Source organism: Eleutherodactylus coqui, chromosome 10 (genome assembly GCF_035609145.1).
Source record: "Eleutherodactylus coqui strain aEleCoq1 chromosome 10, aEleCoq1.hap1, whole genome shotgun sequence".
Taxonomy (NCBI): Eukaryota; Metazoa; Chordata; class Amphibia; order Anura; family Eleutherodactylidae; genus Eleutherodactylus; species Eleutherodactylus coqui.
In genome coordinates, this window is record NC_089846.1 from 78,663,132 (window position 1) to 78,689,073 (window position 25,942).

Genomic DNA, 25,942 nt, shown 5'->3' on the forward strand with positions numbered 1-25,942 from the left:
CAGAGCAGGAAGCGGTCATTTGGACCGCTCCTGCTCTGTTTCTACAAGCCGCAGATGAAGATGCCAGATGGAGGGGACATGCCTGGCGATCGGTCCTGGCCAGGCAAGGTGAGTAATTTTTTTTTTTTTTTCATGTCAGAACCCCTTTAAATAGCACCATTGAAAAATATAACTCGTCCCGAAAAAACAAGCCTTCATGCAGCGACGTTGATGAATAAATAAAAGAGTTATGATTTTTTAAAGGGAAGGAGTAAAAAACGAAAGGGGGAAAAAAGAAAAAAAGGGGCCGCGTCATTAAGGGGTTAAATAATGTACTAACTTCCTCCTCTGGGTCATTACAACGCAGGGATACCACATGTGTAATTTTATTTTTAATTTTTTACAAAGTAAAGGGAGACAAGTGTTTTTATTTTTTATTTTTTTAATAATTTTTTTTTAACTATTTTTTATTTTTGTGTCTTTAGGGGACTTCCACAGTGACCCATCAGAACCCCCTGATCACATTCTGGTGGTCCAATGGTGACAGCCCTTTACATGCTGTGGACGTATAGACCACGGCATGTAAAGGGTTTACACAGCAGAGATCTGAGGTTTTCTCGATTCTCTGCTGTGTAGAGCTGGTGCCTGGCTATCCTCTGACAGCCAAGCACTAGCTCTCCCTGCCACAGAGACCATTGGCTGGCTTCTGACAAGCCGATGGTCTCAATGGAAACCTGTAAACAAAGCAGTGCAGGACTTTGAAAATAGAAGCGGGAGATTGCCAGCAGATGGGTAATATCTTCCTGCTTCTGTTTTTCAGTCCTGCACTGTTCTCGTGGGTCTGTGCAGGCAGAGCACACTGCCACAGCTTATGGCAGTGTGCTCTGCAGCTCCCATAGTGAAACATAGCCCGGAAATCTTCCAGGCTATATCGCTATGGGCAGTGGAGCTTGTCCCAGAAAATTTCCAGACGTGCCACTCAAGGAGTTAAAGGGGTTTTTACAACTTACAGCTTTATGATCAGTGCTGGTCCAGTCCTGAGAATGAAGGGACTTCATCTGCATCCCCTTCACTGTCTTACCCTGTACAGTGAGCGCTGCAACACTGCCCTTAATCAAATGAATGAGGCCGGCTGCAGTTTTCTGCACCGTCAAGTGGCCAGGGGGGGATGTGCAGGGAAGAAAGTGCCTCACTGCAATGCCAGTACTGCTACTCCAGCATTCTCAGGAACACCCGGGGTCCACGGTTGGACCTCCACTGATTCTAAAGTGATGTAATTTCCTAGCACTATGTCAGCACGTTTATGTTTCCCTTTTATTGTATAGATGAGAAAACCTGTCAGATTTACCCTGTTTTACACAATTAGACATGTTTGACTATATGATTATGTGCCTCTTATCTTAATCTTCATTCAGCTCCTTCGGTGGTGGCACTGCACCCACATCCACCAGCAATAACCGGGACCCCATTGAACTTCTGCAGCCATTGGACATAGAACGATCAGCCAGCCCCGCCATACTGCCACCGCCGCCACTGCCTCCACCTCCACCACCAGCGCCTGCACCTCCCCTGCCAGTACTGAAAAGAAGCAGAAAAAAAGCAGTGAACACGTCAGAGAGCGACTGGGAGACACATCTGCTTAACGTCATGGACACCCTCCGAAAGAAGACTGAGGAGAAGAGCGACTCGGACGAGATCTTTTTGAGGAGTCTACTGCCTTTCGTCAAAAAAGTTCCTGATGAAAGGAAAATCGATATGCAGCTGAGCATGATGCACGTGGTTAAACGCTTCATGGAGCCGCCCGTTCCGCACCGCCATAGTAACAACTCCAGTAAGATCCCAGCACAGCCCACACTGAGGTCCTCGCAGAGACGCAGCCATCAGCGCCCAACATCCCCTCAACCTTCGTTGCCAGCACTTGAGCCATCACATAAACCCACAACCCCTCAGACTCAACCAGCGGAGCCCGAGTTTATCCACGGCCCACAACCGTATTCTTCTCCTTCTTCATCCTCCTCCTCCATAAACCCCTCCCCCCAAAGTCATAGAGACTCTCCCTACTACTTTGACTTGTAGCCCAGCAGCCATTGCATCTGAAATGTATATTTTTTATAAATATTATTTTTTTTACATTGTAATTTATACCGCCCGACATTTCTTACAGATTGTTTTGCTGGCCCATTATAGCTAAACTTTAGTTGAACACTCCCCTCCTCTACCCCACATTTGCAGGCCACCCTGAATTTTAGCAGATGGGGAGGGTGTTGAAGTAAAACAACTTTCGATAAAGAATTTCTGCTGAGTCTTGTTATTTGTATCATAACAACAAGTTCTGTCCGATCCTCAGGATAACCTGCTGGTCGTGGGGGTCCAACTGCTGGGACCCCGCCGGTCTCAAGAATGGGGATCTGGCGCATCCCTGCATGAACCGAGCAGCGGTCGCACGATGCACTGTGCTATGTACTTCAGTGGGACTGCTGGAAATGACTATTTCCTGGGGTTCTGCTGAAATCGAAGTGTCAGTGCGCATGCTTGACCGCTGCTACTTTTATTCAAGGACAGCTTTGGAGCCCCATTTTCGGGGTCGGATGGGGTCCCAGTGGTCAAATCCAACCAATCAACAAGTTACCCCGAAGAGCTAGGGCCATGATCACATGTCAGACAGATTTACACGACCCAATGATCAGGCACAAAACCTTTCCAGGGAACCTACATACCCAATCATTAAGCTGGGTAAAAGGGATTGTGCCAAGTTATATAGTTTTCCCCATTCACAGGGCAGAGGATAGGTCTATCATTGGTGACTGTCCGACCACTGAAAGAAAGGGGGTCCCGAAGGTCCCCACATGAACGGAGCGGAGTGTGTGCTTCGGCACTGCCAATCCATTCATTTCAATGAGAGCATCAGAAATTGTTGAATATTTGTACCTCCCCATTGACATGAATATACTGCTGGCGGGTATGTTCGACCTTCAGGACCCCCGATCTTTGGATCAGTGGTTGGACCCCCAGTGATCATAAAGTTATCCCCTATCTTGTGGACTTTATACTTTGGCACAACACCTTTAAGAGAAAATTGAATGTTCTCTGAGCCTGTCTGATGAGTCTTTCTCATTTGAGGCTCACACTGCTGCTCTGTTCCCCATGCCTTAAACTGCAGCTCTGCTTCTTTAGATCAGCTTCTGTGTATTAACCCAAGCCCCACACAGCATTTTTCTCAGTGACGTCTGACGTGATTAGCACTTATATAGCTATAGAAACATTTTGGTAATCCAGCCTCCTGGATGTAAGGTGCCGGATTACTGGAGGTTCTGCATACACTTACTGCTGCTATGTTACGGCACCATGAGAGTCCCTAAGGAGCACCGCAGCCCCAACTAACCGTCCTGCAGCTGGGAATTAGCGTTCTAGAGGCGCCCTTCTGCAGATTGTCGGTGCGGGCGGATACAGGGACAGCACACCTCCCTGCAGGGTAATTCACAGGCAGCAGAGATAGTAAAGAGAGGCGCTCTGCCTCGTGTGATTCAGATCACACATCTTTATGTAGCACCAACATATTCCACAGCATTGTACAAATCAGAGGGAGACCTTCAGACATTATATACACTAAGGGCCCTCTTACATGGGACAATTATCGGTCAGAAAATCGTTGGATCGGGCGAATTTGAATGGCAATCCATTTATCATCCATCCTATGCTGACATGAAAGTCGTCGTTCACAAGTTGTTAGGTGTGAGCAGCGATTGTTTGTATGCACTGGTTCAAGAGCTTACACTCTATGAGGAGATAGGGGTGAGGGTGCTGGTCACAAGAGCTTATGACCTATGAGGGAAGAGGAGGTATGATACCAACAATAAGTCTGTGTATGATGGGGGGGTGATGTTACTGACAGTGAGTGTGATATATATATACACATAGTATGTAAGGCCGAATGAAGACAATGTCCATCTAGTTCAGCCTGTTTATCCTCCTATGTTGTTGATCCAGAGGAAGGCAAAAAAACAAAACAAAAGCAGGAGCCAATTAGTCCTTTTTGGGGGAAAAATTCCTTCCCGACTCCCTAATGGCAATTAGACTAATCCCTGGATCAACCCTAATAGTTCCTAACTGCCTATATACCCGGATTAACAATTAACCTAAGATTTATATCCTGTAATATCCTTCCGCTCCAGAAAGACATCAAGTCCCCTTTTAAACTCCTCTATGGATTTTGCCATCACCACATCCTCAGGCATAGAGTTCCACAGTCTAACTGCTCTTACAGTAAAGAACCCTTTTCTATGTCGGTGATGAAACCTGCTTTCCTCTAGAAGTAGCAGATGCCCTCTTGTTACCGTTGCAGTCCTGGGTATAAACAGATCATGGGAGAGATCCTTGTATTGTCCCCTCATGTATTTATACATAGTTATTTGGTCGCCCCTTAGCCGTCATTTTTCTAGAGTAAATAGTCCCAATTTGGATAGCCTCTCTGGGTATTCCAGTCCCGTCATTCCATGTATTAGTTTAGTTGCCCTTCTTTGAACCCCCTCCAATACCGTAGCATCTTTCCTGAGCACCGGTGACCAGAACTGTGCGCAGTATTCCATGTGAGGCCTGACAAGTGCCTTATATAGTGGGAGGATAATGTTCTCATCCTTCGCCCCTATACCTCTTTTAATGCACCCCAAGACTTTATTGACAATGTGTGTGTGTGTATATATATATATATATATATATATATATATATACACACACATACATACTCCTTGTGTATACGGTATATACACCTTCTAGGGGGGGATGTTACTGACAATGAGTATAGTATATATATATATTTACATTGTAAAACAGTAACAGGTAACATTTTACTTGTCAGTCATTTAGCGGTCTTTCATCTCCAGATTACTTGGCTTCGCTTGCTGGGGACAATCACGTTTAGCTCTACTGGCGGCACCGGACCAAAGCCGGGCAGGCACACAACACACACAGTTCTGCTGCACGCACGGGGCACACAACACACACACAGTTCTGCTGCACACACGGGGCACACAACACACACAGCTCTGCTGCATGCATGGAGCACACAAAATGTGATTGTTCTCAGCAAGAGAAACGACGTAATCTTGTAGATATGATACCTTTTAATGGCTAACAAAAATACATGATGTAATAATAGCGAGCTTTCGTACCAACGCAGGGTACTTCTTCCGGCTTAAATGGATTGGATCTGAAGAGGCATGCATATTTATACACACTTATAACATACATACTTATGACAAGGCACAGATATGGATGTGATTGGTTCACACTTAAAAGGAATTCTGCAAACCAGAAAACAAACTTTTTTTGTCTAGGCACTGATAGCGGAGTGAAAATTTTATGGTCTCTAAATTACTGTTGGAGGGGGGGGAAAAGGTCAACAGGCTCGAATTGTTATAAGAGATACACAAACATTTTTAGCTAAATACTGATAAGGGAGTGAAAGTTTATGGTCCCTGAATTACTGTTGATGGGGGTCTTATCTGTGCAATCAAGTCTCACACTTCCCATTCACGCATAAATCCTGGGGAATAGTTTAACCCAGTATTCAGCGTGTCAAAGGTTGTTATCAATTTATATTCCCAAATTCTTCTGTGGTTTTGTGACTTGAAACCACCCTTCAATATCAAAACTCTCATATCTCCTATGTCATGTCCATGGTTAGAGAAGTGTTCGGCCACAGGTAATTCTCTTCTTCTGTGTTCAATCGTGTGGCGATGAGATCTCATCCTGGCTTTGAGTTTCTGTCCTGTTTCTCCAACATAAAGACCCCCAACAGGACATTTACTGCACATGATCAGGTACACAACATTGGACGAGGAACATGTAAATGTCCCTGGGATCTTATAGTCCTGCTGTGTGTTGGGGATCCGTATTCTGTCCGCAGTCAGTATATGTGAGCAGGTCTTACAGCTCCTTACATTACAGGGATAAGTTCCTTTTTGTGTGTCAGAGGGTAATGCACTCCTGATTATAAAGTTCCTCAAGTTAGGAGGTTGCCTGTAACACAGAAGCGGAGGGTCCGGGAATATGGTTTTCAGACGGTCATCCTTGTGCAGGGTATGGTGGAGTTTTCTTGCGGTTTTCCTTAGTACCTCTAGTTGCGGATTGTAGGTCACTACTAGAGGCACACGATTGTTTCTTTCCTTCTCCTTGTATTGGAGTAGTTGACTTCTGGGTATCCTGGTGGCTCTGGTGATTTGGTCATCAATTGAGGTGGGATGGTAGCCCTGATTTATAAATGTCCTTTTAAGATGGTACAAATGTTCCTCTCTGTCTGTTGGGTTGGAGCAGATCCGGTTGTATCTGATGGCCTGGCTGTAGACAATGGACTTTTTGATGTGTTTAGGATGGAAACTGTCCCATCTGAGGTATGTGGGCCGATCAATCGGTTTTCAGTACAGGGATGTCTGTATTGAGTTATTTGAAATCTTTATGGTGGTGTCCAAAAAGTTGATTTCTGTATGCGAGTAGTTTAATGTCAGGTTTATGGTGGGGTGGAATGCATTGAATCTTTCATGGAATTTTATTAATTCTTGTTCGGTGTTGGTCCAGATGATCATGATGTCATCAATGTAGCGGAAGTAGGCCAATGGTTTGCTGGGGCAAGAGGCCAGAAAGTCACTCTCCAGTTTTGCCATAAAAAGGTTGGCATATTGCGGTGCCATTTTACTGCCCATGGCAGTCCCTGTGAGTTGCAGGAATTTCTCTTTGCCAAAGGAGAAATAATTGTGTGTGAGAATGAATCTTGTGAGTTGTAGCACTGCATCAGAGGCGACCCCATTGGCCTCAAGGTGCGCCTGGCAGGCAGTCAGTCCATCCTCGTGTGGGATGTTGGAATACAAGGATTCCACATCCATAGTGGCCAGGATGGTGCCATTGGGGAGGGGACCTACAGTTGACAGTTTGTTCAGTAGGTCCGTGGTGTCTTGCAGGTAGCTGGTTGTGTTTCTCACCAGTGGTTTGAGGATGCCTTCCACCCATCCTGAGATTGCTTCAGTGAGGGTTCCCACACCTGAGATAATCGGTCTTCCTGGGTTGCCAGCTTGGTGTAGTTTTGGAAGCATGTAGAATGTCCCCACCTTGGGGTTCTCCGGTATCAAGTCCAGAAGTTTTGTGGAGCCCACAGACAGGCTTCTAATGACCCTTCGCAATTCCCTCACATATGTCTGAGTCGGGTCTTGATTCAGTTTAGTGTAGTATCTGGTGTCCGTCAGCTGTCTGTTTGCTTCCTTTTTGTAGTCCGATGTGTTCATGAGGACTATAGCACCACCCTTATCTGCAGGCTTAATTGTGATTTCCTTGTTGCTCTTAAGTGCATGGATGGCCCTTCTTTCCTGCATATTGATATTAAATGTTTCACTTCCATGCTTGTCCAGTATAGTGGATTGCACTGCATGCCTAAAGGAGTCTATGTATTTGTCCAAAGTGCGACTCCGGCCAGGAGGGGGCGTCCAATCAGACTGACTTTCAAGCACACAAACACAGGATAAACGTGGGGCCAAAAAGAAGTCTGATTGGACGCCCCCTCCTGGCCGGAGTCGCACTTTGGACAAATACATAGACTCCTTTAGGCATGCAGTGCAATCCACTATACTGGACAAGCATGGAAGTGAAACATTTAATATCAATATGCAGGAAAGAAGGGCCATCCATGCACTTAAGAGCAACAAGGAAATCACAATTAAGCCTGCAGATAAGGGTGGTGCTATAGTCCTCATGAACACATCGGACTACAAAAAGGAAGCAAACAGACAGCTGACGGACACCAGATACTACACTAAACTGAATCAAGACCCGACTCAGACATATGTGAGGGAATTGCGAAGGGTCATTAGAAGCCTGTCTGTGGGCTCCACAAAACTTCTGGACTTGATACCGGAGAACCCCAAGGTGGGGACATTCTACATGCTTCCAAAACTACACCAAGCTGGCAACCCAGGAAGACCGATTATCTCAGGTGTGGGAACCCTCACTGAAGCAATCTCAGGATGGGTGGAAGGCATCCTCAAACCACTGGTGAGAAACACAACCAGCTACCTGCAAGACACCACGGACCTACTGAACAAACTGTCAACTGTAGGTCCCCTCCCCAATGGCACCATCCTGGCCACTATGGATGTGGAATCCTTGTATTCCAACATCCCACACGAGGATGGACTGACTGCCTGCCAGGCGCACCTTGAGGCCAATGGGGTCGCCTCTGATGCAGTGCTACAACTCACAAGATTCATTCTCACACACAATTATTTCTCCTTTGGCAAAGAGAAATTCCTGCAACTCACAGGGACTGCCATGGGCAGTAAAATGGCACCGCAATATGCCAACCTTTTTATGGCAAAACTGGAGAGTGACTTTCTGGCCTCTTGCCCCAGCAAACCATTGGCCTACTTCCGCTACATTGATGACATCATGATCATCTGGACCAACACCGAACAAGAATTAATAAAATTCCATGAAAGATTCAATGCATTCCACCCCACCATAAACCTGACATTAAACTACTCGCATACAGAAATCAACTTTTTGGACACCACCATAAAGATTTCAAATAACTCAATACAGACATCCCTGTACCGAAAACCGATTGATCGGCCCACATACCTCAGATGGGACAGTTTCCATCCTAAACACATCAAAAAGTCCATTGTCTACAGCCAGGCCATCAGATACAACCGGATCTGCTCCAACCCAACAGACAGAGAGGAACATTTGTACCATCTTAAAAGGACATTTATAAATCAGGGCTACCATCCCACCTCAATTGATGACCAAATCACCAGAGCCACCAGGATACCCAGAAGTCAACTACTCCAATACAAGGAGAAGGAAAGAAACAATCGTGTGCCTCTAGTAGTGACCTACAATCCGCAACTAGAGGTACTAAGGAAAACCGCAAGAAAACTCCACCATACCCTGCACAAGGATGACCGTCTGAAAACCATATTCCCGGACCCTCCGCTTCTGTGTTACAGGCAACCTCCTAACTTGAGGAACTTTATAATCAGGAATGCATTACCCTCTGACACACAAAAAGGAACTTATCCCTGTAATGTAAGGAGCTGTAAGACCTGCTCACATATACTGACTGCGGACAGAATACGGATCCCCAACACACAGCAGGACTATAAGATCCCAGGGACATTTACATGTTCCTCGTCCAATGTTGTGTACCTGATCATGTGCAGTAAATGTCCTGTTGGGGGTCTTTATGTTGGAGAAACAGGACAGAAACTCAAAGCCAGGATGAGATCTCATCGCCACACGATTGAACACAGAAGAAGAGAATTACCTGTGGCCGAACACTTCTCTAACCACGGACATGACATAGGAGATATGAGAGTTTTGATATTGAAGGGTGGTTTCAAGTCACAAAACCACAGAAGAATTTGGGAATATAAATTGATAACAACCTTTGACACGCTGAATACTGGGTTAAACTATTCCCCAGGATTTATGCGTGAATGGGAAGTGTGAGACATTATACAGATAAGACCCCCATCAACAGTAATTCAGGGACCATAAACTTTCACTCCCTTATCAGTATTTAGCTAAAAATGTTTGTGTATCTCTTATAACAATTCGAGCCTGTTGACCTTTTCCCCCCCCTCCAACAGTAATTTAGAGACCATAAAATTTTCACTCCGCTATCAGTGCCTAGACAAAAAAAGTTTGTTTTCTGGTTTGCAGAATTCCTTTTAAGTGTGAACCAATCCCATCCATATCTGTGCCTTGTCATAAGTATGTATGTTATAAGTGTGTATAAATATGCATGCCTCTTCAGATCCAATCCATTTAAGCCGGAAGAAGTACCCTGCGTTGGTACGAAAGCTCGCTATTATTACATCATGTATTTTTGTTAGCCATTAAAAGGTATCATATCTACAAGATTACGTCGTTTCTCTTGCTGAGAACAATCACATTTTGCTCTACTGGCTAACACGGTACCAGATCTTTGTTTTCATTGGAGCACACAACACACACAGCTCTGCTGCATAAAACCTGTGCACACATATAACCCCCTCATGTCACCCCCAGCCTGACTCCTCCCACACGTGACTGATCACATGACCAGGACGTCATCACAGGTCCTGTGCTCCATCCATAGTGGAGCTGGCGGTGGACGTGCAGCAGGTTAGTAATCCCTGCAGAGAGGCTCCTTGTGGAACTGCAAGTCCCAGCTGGCCGCCAGCGCCGATATATTTTGCAGCACTTTACAAATCAGAGGGTTCATGAATACAAAAATCTGACATTACAGAACAACAAACGCTGGTCAAACAATAGAAGTCGTGAACACAAGAGCTTACAGTCTACTGGGAGGTCGGGGAAGAGGTAAATTGTTGTAGGGCTCGCTAATCACTGTGGGGGTTGGGAATTAGCTTGACTGTCCGGAGCAGCACATTCTAGAGAGCAGGGGCAGCGCGGGAGGAGTCTTGGAGACGAGAGTGTAAGCTCCTTAGCAGTACGGAGAGCACAGGTAGGTGGTAGACAAGGACCAGAGAGGAGATACAGGGCGGTGCAGCAAGGGGAGAGCTCTATCGATGAGAGTGATTAGTATAAGTACAGTGACTGGCACAGGGTGGATGCATTGGTGCAGTGACTGGCACAGGGTGGATGCATTGGTGCAGTGACTGGCACAGAGTGGAGGCATTGGTGCAGTGACTGGCACAGAGTGGAGGCATTGGTGCAGTGACTGGCACAGAGTGGAGGCATTGGTGCAGTGACTGGCACAGAGTGGAGGCATTGATGCAGTGACTGGCACAGAGTGGGGGCATTGGTGCAGTGACTGCACAGGGTGGAGGCATCGGTGTAGTGACTGAACAGGATGGAGGCATCGGTGCAGTGACTGGCACAGGGTGGATGCATCGGTGCAATGACTGGCACAGAGTGGAGGCATTGGTGTAGTGGCTGGTACAGGCTGGAGGCATCAGTGTACTGACTGGCACAGTATGGAGGCATCGGTGTACTGTCTGGCACAGGGTGGAGGCATCGGTATAGTGGCTGGTACAGGGTCGAAGCATCGATGTAGTGACTGGCACAGGGTGGAGGCATCGGTGTAGTGACTGGCACAGGGTGGAGGCGTCGGTGTAGCGACTGGCACAGGGTGGAGGCGTCGGTGTAGCGACTGGCACAGGGTGGAGGCGTCGGTGTAGCGACTGGCACAGGGTGGAGGCGTCGGTGTAGCGACTGCCACAGGGTGGAGTCAGTGATGTAGCGACTGGCACAGGGTGCAGGCATCAGTGTAGTAACTGTGTATATAATTTTCTATATATAACTTTTCCCTCATTCTACACAGTTCTTCTCTCCAGCGTTAGATGAGCGCCCGTGTGACATGCCGTCCTCTTGCCTGGGTAAGTGCGCTGACAGGTCTGGATCCAGTATGATGCCCGCTCACACTCGCCACGCTTCCTGCCTGCGGACTCTACAGGTCGTAATCCACCATGTTCTCCCCTGCAATATCTATGTAGAATAACAGGTGGCGTGTAGATGGCGTGTATTATTGCAAGTGACAGCGTTGTGTAAGACGACTAATCATGCTAAATGCTTGTAGACGGGACCAAAGCAGCCTTTAGTTTTTGTTTTGTGGATGGGGGGGTGGGGGTTGCTTTTGCGGCATTCACAGTATGGTAACGTTACCTGCATTCTGCAGCTCCGCTCCATCATGACCATATGATGCTGATGGGTTTATTTTTTGTCTTACTAGTTTATATAAATGTTAGTAAACCATCTTGTCACGTCCAGAGCCGCAGCGTGTTATTACTTTTCTGTCGATGGCGGTATGTGACGGCGCATTTTTTGCGGGGCAAGCTGTAATTTATTCCATTGTCATTGATAGACCGGTGACCAATAATGCAATCCTACAATATACTGCAATACTTAAAGGGGTATTCCGGCGACACTAAGTCGCTATCAGATGAACGATAATGAAATGTTATAAAGTTTGCAGTGCGGTTCTGCTTTGGATTTTGTGTTTGTCGCTCTATAACCATCGCCTCCTCCTGCACTTCAGAAGTGTTTATTCCCAGTTGCCGTGGTTATGTCCGGTAGACATTCCAGCACTGCAGGTCGGGCATGCTCAGTAGGAAGGACCAGGGACGGCTTTTTTTTTCTTCAGCTCTCAGGCCTCGATTGCTGACGACCAGCAGGGGAGCGCTGACTGGGACACGCACAGGAAGTACAGAGCAGGGAACTCTGGGAAATGTAGTTCCAAGCTGGATAGCGGTGGGGATGCGGCAGTCATCACATAAAATAGTGATGCCGGGAAACCTCAGAAATGGAGGACAGGGTAAAAAGGTAATGGCTGCGGGATTTATACCCATAACCAGCTGGGCGTAAACATGGCGCAAACTCCTTTCACAGCGGGAATTTTTGAAAATGAATTTCACATTCAAGACCCCTTTAAGTGCAGCGGTATATTATATTTTTAACTAGCGTACCCGTCGCGCGTTGCTGCGAAGACAGACAGACATACATACATTCGTTTTTATATATCTAGATGACGGCAGCAGCGACCACTGAGGTTTTGTAGGCCGCTGCTTCCCCCTTGCAGGCTGAATAAAATAGCCGTTGTGTGGAACATCCAATTTATCCGGCTGCTGTGGCTTCTTGGGAAGATAGCCTAGTACATGTTTGCCCACTTCCAACTCCAATGGAGACTGACTGTAAATGGCTGGCGTGCTCTAGTATTTATGGTTCCAAGCTGTACGTGTCATTGCATACAGTCTGTCTGTCTATCTATCTATCTATCTATCTATCTATCTATCTATCTGGGTTATTGCATACAGTCTATCTATCTATCTATCTATCTATCTATCTATGACATCAGGAAATGAGAGAATTAGATTCCGTACGTAAAATTTGAACGCTAATTCTTTGGCGCTTTGAATTGAATAATCGAGTTGGGACCCATTAACTTTTCCTATTTATGACATAATCAATGCTCGAGCCAAATTTCAAGTTTCTATGACATTGGGAAATGAGAGAATTAAATTCCGTACATAAAATTTGGACGCTAATTCTTTTGCGCTTAGAATTGAATAATCGAGTTGGGATGAGACATAAGGCCTTGCCCATAAGCATTCCCCAACCTCCAAGAACTGAACCTACCTACCTGAATGAGATTTTGTAGGCCGCTGCTTCCCCCTTGCGGGCTGAATAAAATAGCCGTTGCGTGGAACATACAATTTATCCGGCTGCTGTGGCTTCTTAGGAAGCTATCCTAGTACTTGTTTACCCACTTCCAACTCCAATGGTAATTGGCTGGCGTGCTCTAGTGGTTCCAAGCTGTACGTGTCATAATAGAGCCTTAATGACATCACAATGCAGCTTATGAGAACATGTTGGGGCATGTTCGCGCGTTGCTGCGAAGACAGACATACATACATACATTCAATTTTATATATATAGATGACGGCAGCAGCGACCACTGAGGTTTACCGCTGGGGTATGTCACTCTTATTACTAATGGGGGGAGTGTCACTATTATTACTGCTGTGGGATGTCACTATTATCGCTGGGGTGAAGGTGTCACTATTACCGCTGGGGTATGTGTACATGTGGCAGAAATGGGCAGGGCTCTTTCAGAATAGACCGGGTGCAGATTTTGACTGCTTTTTAGATGCGGAAATGCTGCAGAATTTTCCACAGAAATCTCCGCTGAGGACATTCTGCAGTATTTCCGCGTCCAAAAAGCAGTCAGAATCTGCACCCGGTCTATTCTGAAACAGCCTTGTCCTTTTTAGAACGACGGGGGTAAAATCATACGTTGTGATAAGCCCCGCCCCCTGACGTGTTGGCACTTTGCGATACATAAGTGGGTTTTGGGTTGTAGTTTGGGCACTCGGTCCCTAAAAGGTTCGCCATCACTGGCCTAGTACATGTTTGCCCACTTCCAACTTCAATGGAGACTGACTGTAAATGGCTGGCGTGCTCTAGTATTTATGGTTTCAAGCTGTACGTGTCATTGCATACAGTCTATCTATCTATCTATCTATCTATCTATCTATCTATCTATCTATCTATCTATCTATCTATCTATCTATCAGGGTTATTGCATACAGTCTATCTATCTATCTATCTATCTATCTATCTATCTATGACATCAGGAAATGAGAGAATTAGATTTTGTAGGCCGCTGCTTCCCCCTTGCGGGCTGAATAAAATAGCTGTTGGGTGGAATATACAATTTATCCGGCTGCTGTGGCTTCTTAGGAAGATATCCTAGTACTTGTTTACCCACTTCCAACTCCAATGGTAATTGGCTGGCGTGCTCTAGTGGTTCCAAGCTGTACGTGTCATAATAGAGCCTTAATGACATCACAATGCAGCTTTATAGAACATGTTGGGGCATGTTCAAGGGCGTCCGATGTTGATGACATCAGTGATGACATCACAATAGCAGGTGGCTTACTTATTCGATCTACGTGGGGGGGGGGCGTAACTTTCGACGACGCTCGCGCGCCATTTATCGTAGGATATTTGTACTATGCCTATAATCTTCCCAGGAGTGTACTCAACAACTTCCCAAAGTTTCATGGCGATCGGATGAATGGTGTAGTAGCGCATAAAGGACAAACAGACACGCACGCACGCACGCAGACACGCACGCAGACAGACATACATTCAATTTTATATATATAGATGACGGCAGCAGCGACCACTGAGGTTTACCGCTGGGGTATGTCACTCTTATTACTAATGGGGGGAGTGTCACTATTATTACTGCTGTGGGATGTCACTATTATCGCTGGGGTGAAGGTGTCACTATTACCGCTGGGGTATGTGTACATGTGGCAGAAATGGGCAGGGCTCTTTCAGAATAGACCGGGTGCAGATTTTGACTGCTTTTTAGATGCGGAAATGCTGCAGAATTTTCCACAGAAATCTCCGCTGAGCACATTCTGCAGTATTTCCGCGTCCAAAAAGCAGTCAGAATCTGCACCCGGTCTATTCTGAAACAGCCTTGTCCTTTTTAGAACGACGGGGGTAAAATCATACGTTGTGATAAGCCCCGCCCCCTGACGTGTTGGCACTTTGCGATACATAAGTGGGTTTTGGGTTGTAGTTTGGGCACTCGGTCCCTAAAAGGTTCGCCATCACTGGCCTAGTACATGTTTGCCCACTTCCAACTTCAATGGAGACTGACTGTAAATGGCTGGCGTGCTCTAGTATTTATGGTTTCAAGCTGTACGTGTCATTGCATACAGTCTATCTATCTATCTATCTATCTATCTATCTATCTATCTATCTATCTATCTATCAGGGTTATTGCATACAGTCTATCTATCTATCTATCTATCTATCTATCTATCTATCTATCTATCTATCTATCTATCTATGACATCAGGAAATGAGAGAATTAGATTTTGTAGGCCGCTGCTTCCCCCTTGCGGGCTGAATAAAATAGCTGTTGGGTGGAATATACAATTTATCCGGCTGCTGTGGCTTCTTAGGAAGATATCCTAGTACTTGTTTACCCACTTCCAACTCCAATGGTAATTGGCTGGCGTGCTCTAGTGGTTCCAAGCTGTACGTGTCATAATAGAGCCTTAATGACATCACAATGCAGCTTTATAGAACATGTTGGGGCATGTTCAAGGGCGTCCGATGTTGATGACATCAGTGATGACATCACAATAGCAGGTGGCTTACTTATTCGATCTACGTGGGGGGGGGGGGCGTAACTTTCGACGACGCTCGCGCGCCATTTATCGTAGGATATTTGTACTATGCCTATAATCTTCCCAGGAGTGTACTCAACAACTTCCCAAAGTTTCATGGCGATCGGATGAATGGTGTAGTAGCGCATAAAGGACAAACAGACACGCACGCACGCACGCAGACACGCACGCAGACAGACATACATTCAATTTTATATATATAGATGTTGGGGCATGTTCAAGGGCGTCCGATGTTGATGACATCAGTGATGACATCACAATAGCAGGTGGCTTACTTATTCGATCTACGTGGGGGGGGGGGCGTAACTTTCGACGACGCTCGCGCGCCATTTATCGTAGGATATTTGTACTATGCCTATAATCTTCCCAGGAGTGTACTCAACAACTTCCCAAAGTTTCATGGCGATCGGATGAATGGTGTAGTAGCGCATAAAGGACAAACAGACACGCACGCACGCACGCAGACACGCACGCAGACAGACATACATTCAATTTTATATATATAGATGTTGGGGCATGTTCAAGGGCGTCCGATGTTGATGACATCAGTGATGACATCACAATAGCAGGTGGCTTACTTATTCGATCTACGTGGGGGGGGGGCGTAACTTTCGACGACGCTCGCGCGCCATTTATCGTAGGATATTTGTACTATGCATATAATCTTCCCAGGAGTGTACTCAACAACTTCCCAAAGTTTCATGGCGATCGGATGAATGGTGTAGTAGCGCATAAAGGACAAACAGACACGCACGCACGCACGCAGACACGCACGCAGACAGACATACATTCAATTTTATATATATAGATGTTGGGGCATGTTCAAGGGCGTCCGATGTTGATGACATCAGTGATGACATCACAATAGCAGGTGGCTTACTTATTCGATCTACGTGGGGGGGGGGGGCGTAACTTTCGACGACGCTCGCGCGCCATTTATCGTAGGATATTTGTACTATGCCTATAATCTTCCCAGGAGTGTACTCAACAACTTCCCAAAGTTTCATGGCGATCGGATGAATGGTGTAGTAGCGCATAAAGGACAAACAGACACGCACGCACGCACGCAGACACGCACGCAGACAGACATACATTCAATTTTATATATATAGATGTACACATATTAAGTCTTACTGCAGGTCACAGACAAGGCTTAATATGGCTTAAATAGATGGCAGAGCTGGGAGTTTTCACTAGGGCAACCATTTGCACCCCACGATCACTTGACAGGGGTACGATAGTGGGCTGGAGGGACCCCCAGGTCTGGACAGAGCAGCCAAACAGCAGCGATTGGAGTGGCTTCAACTGAGGCTGTTTGTGGCAGAAGTTAGCTGTTTCCAACAGTCGGCAGCTGTCCGGCATGCAGCGGGCTTACCTTCCAAACCTGTCTCATACCTTCAACACGCCTCTGTCATAGACGTCACAGAGGGGAAGGGGTTAATACAGCGGCCATGATCATTTGTATCTGCACAGTATTCAGTTTCGGGACAATGGGCACTCTTCCTCCTCTTCCTCTTCTTCTTCATTTTAATCTGGTTTTGCCTTTTTTCCTCTATAGGCGCCAACGTTTGAGGAAGTAGCGGTGTGTTTCTCGCAGGAGGAGTGGCAATGTCTGGAATCGGAGGAGAAGGAGCTGTACAAGGATGTGATGATGGAGAACTTCTGTTGCCTCGTATCGTTAGGTAGATGGTCGCCTCCACTGCTCTCCTGTAGATCCTCAGTGCTTCACTTTAGTGCCAAGACCAAAGAATATGCTCACCCAAAACAAGAGTCCGCGGGCGACCGGCTGCAGAGGAATGTGATATTATACGCCACCCCTCCAATGCCAGACCATGTAATAGACGGTAGCGGCTGCACTCTCTGCAGTGACCGCCTACGTCTACCATGACTGGAGTTGTTCTAATCGGACGATCCTTTAACAGGGTTATTCCCAAAATGAAATGTTATCACTACCCAGGGAGTGGGTGCTAAAAGTCTGATCATGAAGGTCTCTGACATTGCCACCGATCATGATTATAGGGTCCTCGTATCTCCACCTCCATGCGGGCTCACTGCACCGCTTGCAGTGAGGAGGAGAGTGAATGGAGCAGCAGTCGCTCAGGTGCGGTGCTGCTCATTCATTTTCATTGCCAGAGCACTCGGTTATCTCCGTCCGCCCCATTAAAATGCATGCAGCAGTATGGCGCACGCACGGTCGTCGCTCCATTAATGCGGGGCTGCAGTCAGTCGGTAGTTAGGAGCAGAAGGGGACACGGGACCCCTGTTCTTGGGATTGTCGGGGGTCTCGGTGGTGAGCCCCCGACCAATTTGACTTCTATTACCTGTCCTGTGTATAGGTGATAAAAGTCAGTTTTGGGATAACCTTTTAATTACCGGTATCACTTTTTTGTCCCCAGAAGGTTTGAACTCAGAAAACACAAGATTTTCGTTAGAGATGTATCCAACATAAGGATTCACTTCTGTGTTGTCTTGTATCACCAAGGTTACATCACTGCGAAACCTGAAATTATAGCGTTGATTGAGAAGGGGGAGGAGCCGTGGATCACAGCGCAAGGGACGCCTACATTACCACGGAGTCGTCCAGGTACAGAATCCGATCTGTGTTGCTATCAGCCAGTGGTGTCATGTGATTGCACTGAGCGGTCTGTCTTGGGGTTGTTCACACGCAGCAATATTAGTGCTCAGCGGAAAATCTGCATCAAATTCCACATCAAACATCGCTTCAAAATCCGCAGATTTGGATGTGAATTTTAAGGCAGATTTGCAGGGTGGATCCGCTGCAGATTCACACCAAAGTCCACTAGTGTGAACAGCCCTTTACTGTCTCTCTGATGTCATAATCAGATTAGTTGCAAAATGCACTTTTGCTCACAGTGATCGAATGAAAAAAGATTATATCCAATGAGAAAAACATGGCTGCTATTTTCTAGACATAGCGCCTCTCTATTGCACAGGCAGGATCTGGAATTCCAGTTAAAGGGGTTTCCTGGGACTGAAAAAAGAAATTAAATTAGGGGCAGAGAATAATGCAAAATAAAGAAATGTGCTATACTCGCCTTCTTAAAGGGGTTGTAACTATTGATGAACTATCCTTAGATTAGCCCTTTAATAGTAGATTAGCGAGTTTCCATCACCAAGGATCCCCACTGATTAGCTGTTTGCTGGGCCAGTACACTCATGTTGATTTCTGCAGAGAGCTCTGTCCCCACTGCAGCGAACAGGCTTGGTATTGCAGGAAAAGTTCCTATTAAAGGGAATGGGTACTTTGCTTTTACTATCAAGCCAGACCACTGCAGTGAGAACAGAGCTCCTTGCTTCCTGCTGAAATCAGCTCAGTGCGGAGCGCCCCAGCCCTGCAAACGGCTGACTAGCAGACAGCAGGGCGGGCCATCAATAGTTTACAACTGGACAACTCCTTTAAGTGGCCCCTTTCCCATCCAGTTCATGAGCCCCGGTTCCTGTCGCTCTGATCCCAGAAGAAGCTGTGTGGCAAATTTACTATTAAAGCCAGTAATTGGCTGAGTGGTCAGGAGCACAATGAACAGCACTCAGCTGCTGCAGCTTCTTTTGGAGTCTGAGCATCGGGGACCAGGGGCTCCTGTACTGGACTGGGTCCACTTTAGGAGGGGAGTATGGCTTATTTCTTTATTTTATACTATTTCTTGCCCATAGTTTTTTTAATGCCTGGTCCTGCAAAACTCCTTTGAAAGGACTGAGCTACAATACCAGCCTCTGAACAAGGGTGGCGCTGTTTCTAGAAGGTAACATAAATTTGTAAATCCTATACAACCCATAAAAAAGAGATTTAGGCCGGCTCACATGAAAGGGTCGAATTCCGGCTGTGAGCCAAGCTGGTCCGCCTACGTACCTGATCTTTCTCTATTGTGGATGACCTGAGCGGCAGCTCGCCAGCGGTCATGCACGGCACTTTTTTTTTTTCCTTATTTGTATTTCCTGCACCGTTGCTAAGTGATAATGTGGGTAACAGTGTTAACTACACATCTACTGTAGGTCGGACGCCTTCATTGACTTCAATGGAGGCCGTCTGCAAGGAGTCTGCGGTAAAATAGAGCATGCTGCGATTTTTCTTTCACTTACAGAATACACAATTCATATGCGCAAGTGTGAAGGAAAAATCGAAAGCTTTAATGCCTTTCAATGCCTGTGTTTTACCGCGAATCGTCTGTGCGGATAGCGACTGTGGAATCCCCAATTCACATTGGGTCATGTGAGACCCCCCTCCCCTTAGAAGTTTTTCTTAAATTGGAAGCATTGCATTTTTGTCCGTTTTCTGAAGAGACTGGATGTGTCGGGTTACTGGGCACTAAAATTGAACCTTCTTTTTGCAGATGGAACCCCTATACGGCAGCGTGCAAATTCTGCAGCCTCAAAGCCTCACGCAGCACCAAGGCAAAGTTCCAGTGATATTGACACATTATGGCACCCAGCTGCCCCCATGGAAACTGACAAACAGAAGCAGTCGCTTTCTTGTTTTGAACCCAGAAGACCATTTCCTAATAAATTGTCGCTTAAAAGACAGCAGAAATCCCTCTCTGTCGCAAAGCCGCATTCCTGCCGTGAATGTCGGAAGAGTTTCGGTACAAAGTCGCATCTCGTGAGGCATCAAGTCATTCACTCTGACAGAAAACCATTGATTTGTCCAGAATGCGGAAAAAGTTTTATACAATACTCAACGTTTTTTTTACACAGCAGGATCCACAAAGGAGAGATGCAATTTTCTTGCTTGGACTGTGGAAAGCTTTTCGTGCAGAAGTCCGATCTCCTCAAACATGAGAGAACTCATTGGAGCCAGAAGCCCTTTGCTTGCACCATATGTGGCAAGAGCTTCAGCATAAGTTCAGGCCTTGTTAAACACCTAAGGATCCATACGGGTGAGAAGCCGTATACCTGCTCTGTGTGTGCTAAGAGTTTTAGGCAGAAGACACATCTGGACAAACATAAAATAATCCATTCTGAGGAAAAGTTCTTCTTTTGCTGGGAGTGCGGTATACGTTCTTCATCTGCAGCGGACCACGCGAAACATAAATTAATACATTCTAGCAATAAGCCGTTTTCATGTTCCGAATGCCAAAGGCAATTTAGGTGGAGGTCGTCCCTGTTAGAACACATGAGGATTCATACGGGTGAGAAACCATTTTCGTGCTCACAATGCACAAAACGCTTTCGTTGGAAGTCTTCCTTAGTGGAACACCAGCGAGTTCACTCAATCGATAAACTATTTTCTTGCAACAAATGTGAGAAATTTTTCTATAAACGATCTAATCTAGAGCAGCATCAAAGAACCCACACGGGAGAGAGGCCATATGCATGCTCGGACTGCAACAAGCGGTTTAGTCGCAAAAGACACCTAATACGGCATCAGGCGGTGCACAGTGAAGACTCGCAGTTTTTGTGTGCTGAGTGTGGAAAGTGCTTTACCCGGGAGGTAGCACTAACCCAACACCAAAAGGTCCACAACAAGAAGATCTGCCCTTCCAAAGACTGTGGGAAAGTTTTTACCTACCAGTCCGAACTCTTGAAGCATCTAAGGTCTCACTCTGACGAAAAACCGTATTCCTGTTCAGTTTGTGGGAAGTGCTTCAGGAGCATCTCGAACCTTAATAACCATCAGCACGTTCACACAGGAGTGAAAACCCATCCTTGCTCGGAATGTGACAAATGGTTTGCTCAGAAATCTACCCTTATCAAACACTTGAGAACCCACACTGGAGAAAAGCCATTCGAATGTCCTATCTGTAAGAAACGCTTTAGCCAGAAATGTCAAATTGCCAAGCACGAGAAAGTTCACACCAGAGTAAAGCAATTTTCTTGCAAGGACTGTTGTAAAAGTTTCTCAACCAAGTCAGATCTTACCAGGCATCTTGTAATCCACACTGGAAAGAAACCTTTCTCTTGTTCGGAGTGTGGGAAATGCTTTTGTAGAAAGTCAAACCTTCAACAGCATGTGAGATCTCACACGGGAGAGAAGCCATTTTCTTGTGTTCATTGCGACAAGGGCTTTATAACCAAAGCACATCTAGTCCGACACCAGGTCACTCATGAGGAGGAGAAGCCATTTATCTGTTCTGAGTGCGGCAAAACTTTCACTCAATACTCAAGCCTTGCTCAGCATGAGAAGGTTCACAAAGGCGACAGTAAATTTTCATGTTCTGAGTGTGACAAAATCTTCTCTCAGAAGTCGGGTCTTGAGAAACATGTTAGAACCCACACTGGGGAGAAACCGTATTCCTGTTCAGAGTGTGGAAAATGTTTCAACGTCAACTCGGCCCTCATAAACCACATAAAAATACATACCGGGGAAAAGCCATTTTCATGTTCCAAGTGTCTGAAAAGTTTTACTCAGAAGTCTCACCTAGACAGACACGAAAAGGTCCACAGTGAGGAGAAGCCCCATGCTTGCACAGAATGTGGCCAAAGTTTTGAAAACCGTTCTGATCTGACTAAACATCAGGCCACCCACAAAGGAGACAAACCATTCTCTTGTCCCGAATGCAAAAAGAGCTTCAACTGGAAGTCGTCTCTTGTAGAACATATAAGACTTCATACAGGAGAAAAGCCATATATATGCCCCGTGTGTGGCCTGAGTTACATAAGGAGGTCCGCTCTGAAGAAACATCAGAGAACTCACGTAACGGGTGAAGTGGATGATTGTAGGCACTCGAGTCTCAATCAACCTCAGAAACAAAATAATCCTCTGTGTGTAGAAGAAACTGGATTTTCAGAAAAGCAAGAACCTTTTAATTGCGTTACTGTAAAACTGGAAATCAAGGAGGAAGAAGATTTGAGCTTCTCATAGTAATGGATTATTGTGAAATATTGACCTCATTGTCCTATGAGACTTTGTAGATGTTCTTGACAAAGGAGACATTTCACAGTTAAGGGGTTTGTCTCTGTAAAGTAATTAATGGCACATCCCTAAATGTCCTTTTACATAGGAAATATCCTAGCAAAAGGATGCTGTTACATGTTGGAATAATACACTCAGGCAAAAGACGTTCCCCAGGCTCCTCCACACCCAGGTACAAACATCTGATTTGAAGATGGAGTAGCATGATTTGTACTGTTGTAGACAGGCTGAGGCATCTTTTTTCAGAAAACTCACCAGATGTTTGCAGGATGAATAGAGGGAAATCCCAGCTGAATCTCATGGAAAATATCTAATGTCATTAGGGCCAAATGAGCCCCACTAAGAATTGCCATATGAAAATTACTACTTTTGAGTTTTGCTCAGGTGTTCAATTCCTTTTTGAAGCATAGTGTAAGGTGAGCAGAGACAAAGTGCTACAATGCTTTCTGTGGTCACAGCAGTCGCACGTTGATAGCATATGCCATTAATGTCTTTCTGATTAAAAAAAAAAACCCTTAAAGGGAAACTCCGGTTCCCTTTGTAATTCTTAGTTAACACTGTCTTGTTCTTCAGTCCCTACTCATTCTACTCATTTATAGTAGAACCCATTTTCTGAAATGTTCATCTTTTTATTTTTGTGTCTAGTAGGCACGTTTTATGTTTTATAGACCAGAGCCATACATCTGTCTAAGACAGTCCCCATCTAATGAGTCCCCATACTACACCAAAACTGAAGCTATGATGATCATCGTGTCGTCAAGTGGACTGCTGCTAAACAATGACTCTGATCCATTGTTAATGAATACAAATAAAAAAAGTAACAATTCAAAAAGGGTAACTTTATTGAGGATTATGTGCAAATGGCAGGGGTGTAGCTAAAGATTCACGGGCCCGGGTGCAAAAGTTCAGCTTTGGCCTCATTCCCCAGCAAATTCTCTTAACGCCAGGCAACCAGAGACCAACAGTTTATGTCCCTGCGGGGACGTACGATAAAGTCAAAAAAATGTCTGGGTAAAAAAAAATGCTTACGGTATACAAGGATCAATATTACCTCCATACAGTCATACACTGACTATGAAGCATTAGATACCAGCTCTACACAGGCACTTTGAAGACTGTATAAGTGATCACAGATGATGTTCCCTGTGACTGAAAATCTTCACTTTGTCTTTTTTTCCATATTCAGTCCAGGCTACCATGACAACTTCTCCCGGTCATAACTTGTCTCTGCAGAAATTGACATACAGACATCTTTGGCTCCTTGCTTTTCCAGCATTCTCCCTACATTGTTCACACCTCTACATAATCTCTGCATCCATTGTACTTCAGACAGTAATAACACAGCAAGAGACACTTTTAGTCCCCTTTATATAGTGCCCTCTTTTATGTCCCCATGCAGTAATGATGCTCCCCTTCATGCCCCTATCTGTAATAGTGCACACCCTTTATGCTGAATCTGTATTAATTCTCTCCCTTATGCCCCTTCTATTATAATGTATCCCGCATCTGTAATAATGCATCCATTATACATTCTTCTGTAATTATGCATCCCCTTATGTCCACATTTGTTATAATGCGTCTTTCTGCTGTAAATTTTAAAGTTTACTACAATGCTCGCCTCTCGCTTCCTCCATCAATCTGGTCAGCTTCAGTCCTTCCTTCCTTCCAATCCCTGTCCTCTGACACCATAGTAGTCATGTGACCAGACTGCGGAAAAAGCCAGAGAGGTGTTGCAGCATATATTGGTCCCCTCACCTCTCCAGCCGCTCACATCCTCCACACGACTGCAGCACCTTGATATCAGAGGCTGTCCATGCACTTTCCTCACCGATCCTGTCTCCCCCGATCGTTCTGAGGCATCGGATTGGTGGAGACTGGGTCAGGGAAGAAGCTGCAGCCTCTGATCAAGGTGCTGCAGTCACGCAGAGGATGTGAGTGGTCGGAGGGGTAAAGGACATGTATAGTCAGGGAGAGGACAGTAGCTTTACAGTGTGACATGGGGGTCTCACGGGCTCCCCTAGCTGAGGGCCTGGAATGCAGCTGCGACCTCTATAGCTGAAAAATGGTGATGAGTATATTCCACACCTATTTATTTTCTCCAGGTAAATGTGTTGTAGAGGGACGCGGCATCTATCTGCAAAGGCAGAATTAAAAGAAATGCAAAATCCACTATTTATGGGCACATTATGCTAATTTAGACATCGGTGATGATTGCAGGGCCTGAATTCCATCACCGGCATCTGCCTAGAATTGTTCGTGCTGGGCTCATGAGGTTATTAACTGGACCCTAGAGGACTGGCAACGTGTCGGGTCTGATGAGTTACGGTAGGTTCATGTGTGGTGCAGACCTGTGGACCCCAGTTATCAACAAGGCCCTGTGCAGTCTGGTGTGAGGTGTTCTCATGGCACTGGTCCACCTGAACACACTATTGACTGGTTCCAGCTATGAGTTACTGCTTGGTGACCATTTGGTTGTAGGAATGTTCTGCAAAGCTCCTATGAATGGCGCGACCTGCATAGTCATCCAACATGGCCCAATCCAGCATTTATGGGATGCGCTGGCAAAATCCTGCACCTATAAATACCCCGGAGCTGTGGGGCCATCTTCCGTCCTATTGAGGTAGAATCAATGCCACATTGAGTTGCTGCATCTGGCCAGGCTAGAGGGGTCCTACATGATATTAGTTCCTGTCCCATGACTTTTGGCACGTCAGTGTACAAGTGTCACCTCTCACTGTAATCCTGCCTGTGATGTTAGTGAGATGTCGACTGAGAAGTTTTCACTACAGGACAGGAAGTGTCAGACTATTAGTAGGCTTAGTGGTCAGTGTGTAGGGAGGGGAGGAGGTGGGCTGTGATATCAGGCTATTATTAGGCCTAGTGGTCAGTGTGAGAACTGAAGTTTTTTTTTTTTTTTTTTAAATATAGATTATGAAATCGAAAACAGAAAAATGCCCCAAAATTGTTTATTTTATATTGAACATACAAACTTGATTTAAAAAGTAGGTTGTTTTCTGATAATAAAGTCCTTTTAAAGTATCCCATCCCCCTTCTACACGTGAAAGGCTAAGTCAGGCCACATTGTAAGGTCTGTATTATAGCAACAACTGTGGGCCGACCATGCGTCTCATAACGCAGGTATCTGAATTTTGAGACCTCTGGTAATTATGGTGGTAATTTGCTGAAATGTGGCGGTGTTATGGTTGACGGAACCAGCCCTTGCATGTAGCCTGCTCTGTCACATGCACATTACACACACAGCTCTGTTACAGGAGCATCACACACACACACAGCACTACTGCATTGCCACTGCACAGCTCTGCTGCAGGAGCATCACACACATAGCTCTGCTGCACACACACTACACAACTCTGCTGCAGGAGCATCACATACACAG

At 45.7% G+C, this 25,942-nt stretch overlaps 2 protein-coding genes across 9 annotated transcripts in view; both read left to right on the forward strand.

The window, feature by feature from the left end:
- LOC136580651 (uncharacterized) overlaps window positions 1-2,271 on the forward strand; it is a 60,243-nt gene extending 57,972 nt beyond the window's left edge. The window contains exon 9 of the mRNA XM_066581389.1: window positions 1,395-2,271. Within this exon, the coding sequence (XP_066437486.1) occupies window positions 1,395-2,055 (661 nt within the window). The 3' untranslated portion in view covers window positions 2,056-2,271. The remainder of the gene's footprint in view (window positions 1-1,394) is intronic.
- A 7,833-nt stretch (window positions 2,272-10,104) lies between these two features.
- Window positions 10,105-23,633, forward strand: LOC136580652 (zinc finger protein 585A-like). 8 transcript variants are annotated; one of them, XM_066581395.1, is made up of 5 exons: window positions 10,105-10,131; window positions 11,294-11,425; window positions 17,236-17,359; window positions 18,160-18,261; window positions 20,027-23,633. In XM_066581395.1, exons 2-5 carry the CDS (start codon window positions 11,330-11,332, stop codon window positions 22,492-22,494), a joined length of 2,790 nt encoding a protein of 929 aa, XP_066437492.1. In that variant the 5' UTR covers window positions 10,105-10,131; window positions 11,294-11,329; the 3' UTR covers window positions 22,495-23,633. The 8 variants fall into 8 exon arrangements, with proteins under 8 accessions (XP_066437492.1, XP_066437495.1, XP_066437489.1 ...); XM_066581398.1 differs by having other exon boundaries at window positions 10,106-10,131; window positions 11,294-11,348; XM_066581392.1 differs by having other exon boundaries at window positions 10,110-10,329; window positions 11,294-12,291.
- The last annotated feature ends 2,309 nt before the right edge of the window (window positions 23,634-25,942 follow it).